At 42.3% G+C, this 12,418-nt stretch overlaps 1 protein-coding gene across 3 annotated transcripts; it reads right to left on the bottom strand.

Annotated features, from left to right (window-relative positions):
* Positions 1 to 2,351: 2,351 nt before the first annotated feature.
* On the bottom strand, positions 2,352 to 12,360 carry ATP6V0E1 (ATPase H+ transporting V0 subunit e1). 3 transcript variants are annotated; one of them, XR_004499328.1, is made up of 5 exons: positions 12,212 to 12,325; positions 11,460 to 11,515; positions 10,526 to 10,573; positions 5,472 to 5,598; positions 2,352 to 2,869 (listed from the first exon to the last, which is right to left on the bottom strand). XR_004499328.1 is itself a non-coding variant. In XM_015642160.3 (4 exons), the coding sequence occupies exons 1-3, from the start codon at positions 12,313 to 12,315 to the stop codon at positions 5,505 to 5,507; spliced, it is 246 nt and encodes an 81-aa protein (XP_015497646.1). In that variant the 5' UTR covers positions 12,316 to 12,357; the 3' UTR covers positions 2,352 to 2,869; positions 5,472 to 5,504. The 3 variants fall into 3 exon arrangements, 2 of the variants coding, with proteins under 2 accessions (XP_015497646.1, XP_033373545.1); XM_015642160.3 differs by lacking the exon at positions 11,460 to 11,515 and having other exon boundaries at positions 12,212 to 12,357; XM_033517654.1 differs by lacking the exons at positions 2,352 to 2,869; positions 11,460 to 11,515 and having other exon boundaries at positions 5,468 to 5,598; positions 12,212 to 12,360.
* Between the last annotated feature and the right edge of the window lie 58 nt (positions 12,361 to 12,418).

The raw sequence follows: 12,418 nt of genomic DNA, 5'->3' as shown, positions 1-12,418 counted from the left end.
CTCCCCACATCTCCCCACACCCCGAACCTGCTCCTCTGCGGCCCCGCTCACTTCACTCACTCACCCCTCTCCATCCGTCCATCTCCAACCTGCAGCGCTCTATTTTTCCTACTGTCCTCAGCTATATGCACAACCACCTTTCGCAGTGACAGGTGGCTGGCCTGCACTGCTTCAAATACAACTGGAGAAATTATTACTAATAAACATAATAAAAAATAGACCCACCTGTTCTTGTTCTGCTATTTTTAAAGAATGTATTTTATTCTTTAAAGAAGTTTTTGCATTTCACCTCATTTCTTCTATTTTTGCCCGAGAGAGTCCATGACATTTAAGTCTGGAAACAAGGGAGCAGCCACCCACCTCTGGTAACTCAGCCCTTGACAGGAGTAAAATGCTTCCATGGTTTCCACCAGAACAAAAGTAAACGTCTATAAAGTCTCCAGAAAATACTTCTTATGAGGGGCAGAGATGCCGATATTTGCATTTCCTACACAATATGAACAAAAGCAGTTACAAACATTTGAAATGACCCTGACCTGAACACTCGCTCTACACATTGCCAGAGTTTGTCTTAAAAGTCTTCACAGCTTGACTAAAGAGGCAGTTTCCTTCACCTTCGTCATATTTTTTACCCAAAGATCTTTCAGGTTTTTCCATTTCAAGCACAAACTTCTTTCTTTTATGCTTGAACATTCTGCATTCTCTTCTGCTGTCAGAAAACGGAGGGATGCGTGATAAATGCTCTGGTACCTGTGTTGTTTTTTAAACACCAGTGGCTGAATCCCTCTGTTCTCATTTCCTGCAGTCATGCAAAAAAAGAGAAATTATCCCAAGCAGCGTGAATTCCTGGCACACATGGAGCAGACCATTCCCCAACCTCCATGGAACATCCAGCAGAACGGACACAAAACATGATTCTTTCACCTTCTTCAGTCATGCTACCACCTGGCATCTGCTTCAGAGGAAATATAAACCACTCTGGAAAAGGGAAATGTCTTCCTGGGAAGCATCTAGATGAAAATTGCTCTATGGCTTCTTTGTCCTGCCTTGGAATAGCTCTTTCCATTAAATTCAGCACCAGTGAGACACCCCATGGGAACTCTGTTTTACTTCCCTCCTCCAGAGCAAGTGAGAGCTTAGAACCTAAAATAGAAAGCTTGTTAAAGACACTGGTAACACAATAAACAGCACTGTTTGTCACTCAGTGTTTTCTTGTGTCCTCTTCTTAGGCTAAATACGACAAGAAGAGCAACATATTTTAAAATCTCAAATCTGTCAACAATAACTTCAAGAATTTCTCTCCCTCTCCTCATACAGTGTCAACATATTTATTCTTCATACACTTCAAAAATTAAACAACCTTACGTTTTCATGTGGTCACTTGGTTTCAATTTTCCTAGGAATTATTTGGTCCAGACTGTGTAACATGACGATGTACAACATCTTGCATGGTAAAATACAGCTCTTAGAAGGTAACATGACAAAAAAAAAAAATCTGCTATTCCAGTCCCAACAGCTGCTATGCTTATTTGTAATAATCAGCACGTTCTTCCTTCTTTTGCAATTCACACTGTCCAGTTTTGGATCACTGAAAGTTGCATGTCAGGATCTTGGAATTTCCTGTGTAGTTACAAGTGCTGTCCCACTGAATAAGTTAATGGCACTACCCAAGAGGGAAAAGCAAAGAAAATATTAACCATTCCATTATGTCCTTGTGCATAACAATAAATAATAACTGTAATTTATCTGGATGAGAGGTGAGGAAGCATTCAGGAAGCAGCATGTATATCCTCTGAAGCTGCTCCTCAGCAAACTGACCAGATCCATCCCCAATCCCACGGACTCAGCTGACACTGAGGAGCCTCAGGAACCTCTTGTCTATGTTGCCATGTGCTTTCCCAGGTCAGCAATTCCACACTGACACAAGGGTCAGGTCAGTAGAAAATAACTGGAATGCTTGCTGTTCAATTCAAGCCATTTGCTCCTATAAATACCCTCCAAATGTTCCAGGGATTAAATCAGCCTCCTGTCAAAATCACTGTAAAGGCTTTGTCAAAATTAACCACGTTACCTTTGCTACTCCAAGTCCCCCTCAGAGAATGGGAAATTCCTGGAAAAGAGGCTCTCAAGCCAAGGATTCGCTTATTCCTGCAACTTTCAGCAATTTTAGATTGCAAATTTAATCCTATTATAGATCTACCCCAGAGGTCTCGATACAGGCAACAATCCCCCATCTATTCCTACTATTTAACTTCATTACAATTCATTACATCATCTAAATATCCTCAGCTCAACTCCAAGGTTCCAATTAAACCCACAGAAAAGTAACAGTTAAACATGGCACGAGAACATTTTGTATCAAGCAGAGGATTAGTTTTATTTCCAGGCATGAGAAATTTAAGGCCAGATTTCTCAAGAATACAATTAATTTGAAAAAGAACATAAAATAAAATAAAGAATTGCCATCAGCACGTGATATCACTGTTTCTCCTCTCCTCACACAGTTTATTGCACACATTTGTGTCCAGTGCAAACAGAACAGGGGTGAACAGAAAAATGACAGACGAGCTAAGACCTGCAAATATAAAGTGTTATTACAGATAAAATGAACAGGAAATGAAATTCCATGACCCGTAAAAATAGAAATTTTCATCACATCTGGAGTTAACAGTCAAAAATTGACAGTACCAAAGAGGAGTATAAATTGCATTAGGCACTCTGTTAAATGGAATAGTAGGAAAAAACACAGAGCTTTGAAGAAGCCACTTGAAGAACATTAGAAAGGTTAAGGCATTACTGCAGGCTTCGTATCCATCCAGCTACAGAAAGGGCACCTTTGGGTCAGTGGAGTTTTTCATCTCTTCTTCACCTGCAAAGCAAGAGGCAACTTCATTATTCCCTTCCACAGAGACACGTTGCTAATTAAAGGCCTGGCTGTTAACCACAGCTATTTCCATTCCACCAATGCACTGAGCAATGGTCAAGAACTGGAGATAATTCATCTGTGTGGATGTTTTCTTAGCAGTTTCATTTCTGAAGTTATTTCAAGTAGTTTTAGTTACATTCTAAGCTGGTAGAACAACTATTTCCCTCGCATGTTTTCACTGCTGTAACAGCACCCAGCGAGCTGGATGACAGCCCTTCTCCACTTGCACCAAGTTCCTGCTCTGAGAACACAGAGTGAATTCACCAAGTGAATTCACAGAGTGTGAATTCACCAAGCTAAGGAGAAAAGGCAGTGTTGGAGCACAGTCTGGAGGAGTCCACAGCCTGGATTCACCACGGCTACAGAGCTCTGTGTGCTCTCACAGCTGCCATCCAGGCCATTAACTCAGTGATCTATCAACTGAATTGCTATAAAATCATCCCTTGGATGGGAGGGAGACTGCCTGAAAACACAGAGCAAACTTGTGGAATTTGGCACAGATCAATCAAGTCAGCATATGCAGAGCTCCTCAGCAGAACACGAGGAGCTCACTGGAGCATTTTCAGGCTGCTCAGTTGGTAAAGTAAAATAAGTTTGCTTTAATCATCCTTATTTTTAAAGATCTTTCCACTTTGGGAGTTAGCACTTCATTCTCTTTGCATTTTCCATACTAATCCACCCAAACCTCAACTGAAAGGAACAGGAGGCAGAAACAAGTATAGTACGTGTCCCCTGAATGCTGGAAAAGCACATCTCAAAATCCAGAAATAACTGGTTGCTACACTGATGGGAATCCATGCAGTGTCAGAGAGATATCGCAGCTCTTATCAGATGGAATCTCACTCCCAGCTCCTGCCTAGGCACAAACTCCACAAGAGCAAGGACAGGACATGGAGCACCTCAGCCCTGCAATAACACTCAAACAACACTCTAGTGGTGTGACCTGTGACAACGCATTTCAAGCAACAAAGAACAGATATTTGAGGATTATTATATGCTTTTACTTCTCTAAACCTTTTTTTTTTTTTTTTCCAGAGACAACAACCTTAATTTTACTCCAAAATCAAGCCAATAAAATCAGATGAAAGGTTAAAACAAACTCCTTCATGTAACACAACAACATGTGCTATGCAGGGCTGAAATGCTCCATTAATGAGTTTAAAAATGACAGCTCCTCAGAATCTCTGCAGTCATCCTCAAACACACAAGTTCCCTCTCTTCCTTGGTACAAATTTAACTCCAGTTCTCTGGAAAATCCTTCTGAAATGGAGGGGAAAGGCCTGATTCTGTTAGCAGGAGTCCAGAGGTTGTCTCTCCTCCTGCCTGTCCTTGCTGGTTTCAACACACAGATCGTGAAGCCAAATTTTTATGTCCAGATAACTCCAATTTCAGATCCCAGGCAACTGAATCATCCTATGGGATTCAGGGATCTTTGTGCCCATTACCAAAACACACTGTTCTCTGTTTTAGCTAACTAATTATATGTTAGCACCCAAGCAGTGAAAATGCTCCTAGGAAATTCTGCTTGACTGACTTTGCTAATTACAGGCCTGGAGTTGAAGCAGGGCCAAGTCTACCTTTAGTTTCTGCTTGGTGCTTAAAAGGAGCTGCAGACACACACACAGGCCCAGTCTGACAACATCCCAATTCACAGGAAGCATCCTCTGGAAACTGGGGAGCAGATGTCCAGGACACTTCACAGAAAGCATTTAACAGAGCTATAACATCAATTGTCACTGCCTGCTGCACTGAACTGAGACTGTGTGGTGCAAAGACAAAAAAAAAAATGTGTTTAATTATTCAGTTACCAGCTTAAAAACTATAATCATGGCTGCTTGTTTCCACATTTCCTTCATTTGAACCTTCAATTCCAAATGCTGCCCTCCTGGACAAGCCCAACAGCATTAAGGTACTTTTAGTACAATACTTTATTTTTGCTGGCCCTGTCAAAAAGCCCAGGAACTGCAAGAACCACATTCCAGCAGCACTGCCCAGATAGCAACCACCAGGTTCACCTGGGATTAAAGCTGCACACAGGCTGTCATTAAAAACAAAATAAAGCATCAAGCTGTGAGCTCAGGAGATAAAGAACGTTCTAATGGCAGCTCCCAGTCCAACTTCCCAGATGAATGAGGGAAATGCTGTGTTGCCTTGGAAATCAGGACAGGTCTTAGATTAAATGGTAGCAGGCTTGAGGAGAGGTTTAACAATTGCTAAAGATTAGGAAATCCACTTATGTTAGCTATCAAAAAACACCCCAGTCCAATTATATTTTTTTTAAAGTAATGTTTTGTTCTCCTTACAAACCCCTGAACACAGCACCACACGCCAGAATAGAAAGAAAAATAACTGCCAATAATTCAGTTCAAGCTTTTCACGTATCCAGTCAAGACTAACATCCAAAATGTTTTGTTGCAGCCTACAGAAAGACAGATTTCTCCTACAAAAGCGCTACAGTAGTTGGAGCACACTGCTCACATTACTATTCAATGTCTCCTTAAGCTTTAACAGAACCAAATATATCAATAAATCTGATCATACTCACCTGTCAATGAACTGCAGCACAGCACACACATCCTTAAGGCCAGTGATATTTAAGATACCAGATTGTTTCATTGCTTAACTGCGGCCCCAAGAGAGGGTTGAGTTGAGCCAGAATTGCAATCAGCCAACTGCAAGACAACCCCCCAAGCCAACAGAGACAAATCAGCCAAATGACAACTTGTGACAACAGAAAGGTTGTCCAAACACCAGGACTATCAAAGAAAAGGCTATTTCAGGAAGGTTTAGGTTCAAATAAAAATTCTACTCGTACACAAGGACCAGCCACCAAAGTTATGGCACCAAATCACTCTGCAAGCGAAATAGATTGTCCTGTTCAACTGAAAGCAACACAAAACCACCTGACAGCATTGCCCTCACACCTCTCCTTTGACAGGAAAGTGTTTTGAGACACATGAAACCCAGGTATTTGGAGACTCAGAAGATGGAAACATGAAAGAGACAGACCTTTTTTCAGTGCCTTTGAAGCATCCCTTAAACAACAACTTCTGAGAAACATCCTCTCTCTCATTTGCTTCTCAGTGCACGACAACCTGCCCTTGTAGACATGGTATATTTTTCAGAGACTTAACAAAAGTGAATTTAAACCTGGCACAGAGGTCAAGAAACAAGGACCTGAAGCAAAAGGGTACAAAAGAGTACAAAGAAGACAAAAAAATCACCCCACAAGAACCCGAATATGACACAAATCCCAGCATAGCAGCCTTGTCACTAGAGCAGAGCACAAACTAACACTGCAGAAGCCATGGCCAGAACTGAGAACAAGAGGAATGCAGTTTGTGGAAAATATCCAGGAAAGCTAAACAGAAATAAATATTCCACTGTTAAAAGATATATTTGCTTTGTAAACGTTACAAGAGTCAGAAAAAGCAATGGATGCTTCCATGGATTTAAATCTATGTTAAATACTAACTATATAAACACATTTAGTGAACACACTGGCTCATCTGTCTGCTATTTCTAGAATGCTTTGTAAGGAGGAGAAAAAGCAGAGCAGCTTTGTAATGGGAGCTGCCACAAATGTATCAGAGTGCTTAGGCAGTCATGGAAAATTCCACACAAACCTTGATGCTCTGACCAGCAAACCAAGTGCAGGTCGGCTGCAAAATGCCTGCAACAGCCATGGGCAAAAGATATGGGTCAGACTTAAAGAAAACACATCAATCCTCTTCAAATTTACCAATATTTCTTGGCAATGCCCCTTTCAGTTTTGCACGGGGTAGGACTCCAGCTAAAACAAGGAGCTGAGCCTGCAGCAGTCCATCAGTCACACAAGCCTTGGAACACGTAGCAGGCTCTACAAAGGAATTAAAACATCAGCAAGACACCACTGAGAGCAGCCAAAAACCTTTAGGTTGACACGTTTCTACTTTGCTGTCCAAAGCAGTGACAACAATGTATTTTGAGACCATGGTGTTAAATCTACTTAAGGGAAAAACGAATCAGCTCTTAAAAATGATCACGGAATTTCTTCTGCGAGGGTTAATTTTTCAGATCCAACAGACAGATCCAAAGAGCATTGTGCCATCTGCCTCCAGCATCCTGAAGTAACACAAGTGGGAGGAGGGTAGAACACTAAAAGCCTGTTAAAGCACATTATTCCTTTTGTCACTGCAGAGCAGGAAGGAACTCCACGCACGAATCTCTCACCTCTCGCTGCTTCCCGAGCTCAGGCCCAGCATGGCTGTGAATTAAATGAGCTGGGAGCACATTCAGAATCTCAACCTATGTAACCAGGCTTTGGGAAAAGCAGCGTGGAGGTTTCAAAAGGCATTTGTTGGGGCCGTGCTGGATACCCGAGCTCGGAGCCAGGGTGGCATTAGGGCAGCAGCACATTCCTCCTCCCTGCTCTGCGAGGGCTGAGGAATTTAAAGCAGTTATTAGGCTGAAACTGTCTTGCATTCAAGGTTAGTCGTGAAAAAGCTTTTCCCATGTTTTGCTTAAGTGATGCTGCTTTAAACGATAATCCAGTGTGACAACAAAACACAGCGTCCTGAGTAAAACAAACCTCTGTATCCAAGATGCAATATTCCAGAGCTGCTAAAAGCAGGTATGGCATTCGAGCCACCCACAGGTCCTTAAATTCTACCAGATCCCTCTTAGAACAGTCACTGTTAATTATCCAGCTCACACAAGGAAATTAAAGTCCCTTCTGCTGTACCAGAGAGATTTTTTAAAAGGTCTTCCCACCACAACTGCCATCTGTCTGCGCTCGCGTTACAAATGAAGGTCCTGCTATCTCTGTTTAAATGTCAATTTGGGCATCCATATTTTAATCCTGTTAGAATCAGTAGCAAATAATATCATTTTCCAAGCACCCTGTCCTCTGTTAGGACATGATGACACTGCTCAGGAACTGCTTTGTGCACAGAAAAATGGATTTAGACTCTGATAGTACCTCACAATATGGTGTAACCTCTAATTTCTGCAGCAGTAACTCCTGAGACTTTGCCTAAGATTTTATGAGGTTCCTGGGAATGGGTTATTCTTCAAAAAGCTGCTGGGTACAGGATCTGTACACAAATTAGATGCAAATATCCTCCACAGAACAACCAAATGAATCCCATGTAATCAATACGGTTATTCAAAATTATGACTGTTAAATCAAAATACAAATGAAACAGCTTTAAGATGAAATCTGACTGACTTCAAATCCAGTTCAGTGGTGTTTAATGAAGAAAGGAAATTGTTTTTTTCCCTATTTTCTACTGGAAAGGTAACTCAAAGATATGAAAGCAGGTCTGGCAGAGACTGAACAGCTGTACAGAGCAGCACAGAACAGCAGCAGACACCTGCTAAGGACACACAAATACCCAGCACTGCAGGAATTATTTCAATTCTAACATATTCAATGAGGAGCCCTCAGGAAAAATTCTTTTGGCTTCCTTCAAGACTGGTATGAAAAATTAATCTCTTTCTTTAATCACCCAAAATTAAGGTCTTAAATGTTTTCAGTGCCTCCTCCCCAAAAAGGGAAGGATACGAGAACAATAAATTTCCATGAGTTTAAATAAAACAGAGGGAAAAAGGCTGGACCAGATCTTCTGAGGTCCTTTCCAACCAAGACTATTCTAGTTTTATACAGAATAAATGAACAAATAAAAAAAGAAAACCTGTGATGAGGCAAGTTCTATCTTGCAGCATGAGAAAAATCTGCTTTTTGTTGCATTCTGGCAAGCAGACACTACAAATGCAATTTATGTGTTGAGAGTTGAAAATATTCTGAGATTTTACTTTTTTTTTTTTTCAAGGTATAACTGGAGAAAGCCAAAGGAAATTCAGAAGACAAGTAAGAGCTCACAAAATTACCAAAGAACTGCTGGACATGCAAGAGCAGTTTATAAAACATGTTAATGACAGTAGGCTTTACAATGGATCTGTTTAGATAAAATAATCAACTAAACCTACAAGTCAAATAACACAGTACATTTGAAGAGTTCATAGAATTCAGCCAAAATTTAAGAAATTCTACAACAAATACATTTCACATCGTAATCCAGAGGATGTTGCAGATGCCACATGGCCTCTACTTCAAGGAAAACTCTCCCTCAAAGAATAAAGACACCACACCCTAAACTTCCAGGGTTTTAGAAGAGTGGGACATTATTTCTGAAGAAAAAACTCAAGTGAGAACTTTAAATTTCAACAAAACCAAAGCAAAGCTCAACTCTCCTCCTAATTAAAACCCATCCAAGTTACTGTAACATAAATGCAACAATCCAGTAAGAATCAACAAAAAAATTGCCCTTTCTCAGCCAAACATTTGGGATCTGTTATGAGACTGGGCTGCTACAAACTTCATGTGCAGGGCAAGGAGACCTTCACAGCACTGAGATGCCCAAAATTCAATCCCAAATTCAAGCTGCTTGCACAAATTTCCAAATTTCTATATTCACTCAGCAAAACTTCAATTTAAAAACTTCTGTGAATGCAAAACAGGTTTGCTGGACTTTTACAGTTGAGCAAGAGTGAATTCTTAGGAGCTCACATATCAAATACTCTGAATAGAAATAACTTTTCTAGAGTCTGAGCTGATATTAACCCTGAATATCACACTATTAACCTGAACCAAACCTGTGTAAGTTGTGCCACAATCCAGCCCAACAGGCCTCTCCAGGAACATGTCAATGCTGAGTTGCATTTCTCTAAATATTCATTTTAAATTCCTTTGAATAGCAAAAATAATGCCTAAATAGTTCAAAAAATACAAAATCCAATCAGGTTCAAATGGAACTCCAAATAGTATTTTTTATAACAAGTTAACCCTTAAGATCAAACCAGACATTTACCACTTTACTCTCCATAACAAATTCTTTCCAAGTTATTTCTGCCCAGCAGTTTTGGGGTTTTTTTTATAAAATCAGTCTTTACAGTCTTTAAAAAGAGAGAAAAACACGAGCAAGCTTTGTCTTGCAGCCTCCAGCTCCAGCTGGCTTAAATCCTGATAAAAAAAAAAAACATTATATGAAGAGCTCTCAACAAGCCACTGTTATTGCTACTAAATCTCCTACAGAAAGGAGGCAGCCTCAAAATACACTGTGCATTTAAACAGAAATGATCTTAATATATTAAAGTCTCACTAAAAAGAACCACCATGCAGCAGCCTTTCCACCCACCACCCTACCAGATTTTGAGAACATATTCAAGGAATGTAAAAGAAAAACTGTTCAGTGGGTTTGAATTAGTATTACCTTAGAATTAAAGTGGAAAGGAAAAAGGCAAAAAAAGCCTAAGAATCAGGAAAATCTTAGAATTGGACAATTATCATCATACTTGTGAGCAAATGAGGCAGGAACTGGAGAGGAAGAATAGCAAGTCCAGTCAGAGGACAACAAGAGGGATTCAGGTTCCTTTTAATTCACTATTTTCCAATGGGAAAATTTCTTCAGCACACAGAATTCCAAGAGCTGTCAAAGAATGTGTCCAAATCTCTGTGACACATTTGAAAAGCTAATTGTTCTGAGGCTATAAAAAAGGAACTTGTGATTACAACAGGAGTGGGCCTTGCTTAAGAGGCAGGACATTATTTGTACTTACAACAGGTAGCAGCAAACAGCACAGGTCACCAGCATGGTGTTGATAACTCTGCCAAGAGGAAGGAGAAATGTGATCAGGTCTGGTGTTGTGACTGTCCACAAGATCGACAGGAAAAAACCCCCCCAGCAAACAAGGACAAGTTTAACTTTGATCATATGAAAGATGACTCAACATCAGTGTTCTGCCTTCTTCCAGCTGAGTAAACTGCAGAGGCTCAGATCTGCAGGACTGACACAGCTCTGCCAAGCACTTTACAGCTGGATTTAACAAAATCACTGTGAACAGCAGCAAAATGTGATGCAGTGTCCTTCACATTAGTGAACCACTGAGGCTGGATGCACACAACAAACACTGTCTCCCCTTGCAGACTTCTACTTAAGGAAAATTGTAGTGTCAAATCGTCACTTTTAATTTTATATAATGATTGAGGGGTTTACAAACTGAATACAAAATAAAACCTCAAAGCTGTAGTGTAAAATTTTCTTGGTGAAACACAACTGTGTCAGAAACCACTGGAAAGCTGAAAAGAAGGAAGAACCAAGCTCTTAAAATTGAAAATGGCAAAACTGCAGCTGCACACACAGAGATGGGTTTGAAATGGGAGGAAAGGAAATGAGAGATTTTCTAACAGTGATTTCTGCATCTCATGGAACTCAGTGGCAAAGTGGAGTGGATTTTTCTTTTTAAATTATAAAAAGGCATTGCCATCTATAGATTTCCTCCCCCAACTCATGGTAGGTCAGTAACTTCTGTTGGTGAGGCACAGAATTCCTACACTTCCAGGCCTGCAAGCCATTTTTCCAAGGTATTTCTGAGGACAAACACGTTTCCAGGCATAAAACACACACCAGGTTTGAAAGTGAGGCAGGAAATATCAGAGCTGTAGGAATACTGAGGGTTTAGATAAAGAACTGAGAGAAAAGACAGTTGGTACCTGTGGAGTAGAGGGAGTATCAGAGAGAGGAAGAGAGATTAAGAAGCCATTATCTCCTAGAGAAAAGAGAAATACAAAAACTTGTCTGTTTTTAATCTGAGCAGCCACAACTACTGCAGGAAAAACCTCAGTTTAGAAGCCCTGCTGTTGTCCTCAGCTACAAGGGCACCAGCACACATTTAACCCAGAAATCCACTACTGCAGCATTTCCAGTCTCACCCAGTGTGAAACCAGAGGATGGTGGAGTAAGTTAGGAAAGGTCAAATAAGGAAAGAAAGAGGAAGTTGTTACTCAAATACCGCCTGACAATGAACCACCTTGACACAGGACGTTCTGTCTGCAGAGGTTTCACAGAACGGTTTGGGTTAGAAAAGATCTTAAACCTCATCTCGTTCCACCCCCTGCCAAGGGCAGGGACACCTTCCGCTATCCCAGGCTGCTCCGAGCCCCATCCAACCTGGCCTTGGGCACTTCCAGGGACCCAGGGGCAGCCACAGCTTCTCTGGGTCCCCAGGGGCTCCGGGGGCACCGTCCGGCTCTGGCAGCCGCAGACGGGAGCAGGGGGACGGCCCAGGCCGGTCCGTGCTGCGCCAGCGCTGCGCCGGGAGCCCGCGGGGCTGCGGCGGCGGCGCCGGGCCCGGGCAGCCTCGGGGCGCCTCAGGGCTCCGGGGCCGCCTCCGCCAGGGCCTCCCCCCACCGCCGCGGGGACGGAAGGGAAGGTGCCCGGTGCCCGCCGCCCCCCGGTCACTCACCCGCGGTTCGGCCCCTTGGGTACGAGCCAGGGCAGGACGCCGCCGACCACCCCCCAGAACACGCTCATGACGATGATGGGCACCGCGAGGCCGCCGTACGCCATGGCCGCGCTCCGAGGGGCGAGGGGGCGGGGCCTCTCGCCACGCCCCTCACCGCGCCCGCCAATCAGCGCCCGCTACGTCACCGGGCACGGCGGGAGCGCGCGG

The sequence above is a fragment of the Parus major genome, chromosome 13 (genome assembly GCF_001522545.3).
Source record: "Parus major isolate Abel chromosome 13, Parus_major1.1, whole genome shotgun sequence".
NCBI classification, from domain to species: Eukaryota; Metazoa; Chordata; class Aves; order Passeriformes; family Paridae; genus Parus; species Parus major.
The sequence above is the reverse complement of the archived record's forward strand: the minus strand, read 5'-3'. Positions and strand labels throughout refer to the sequence as shown.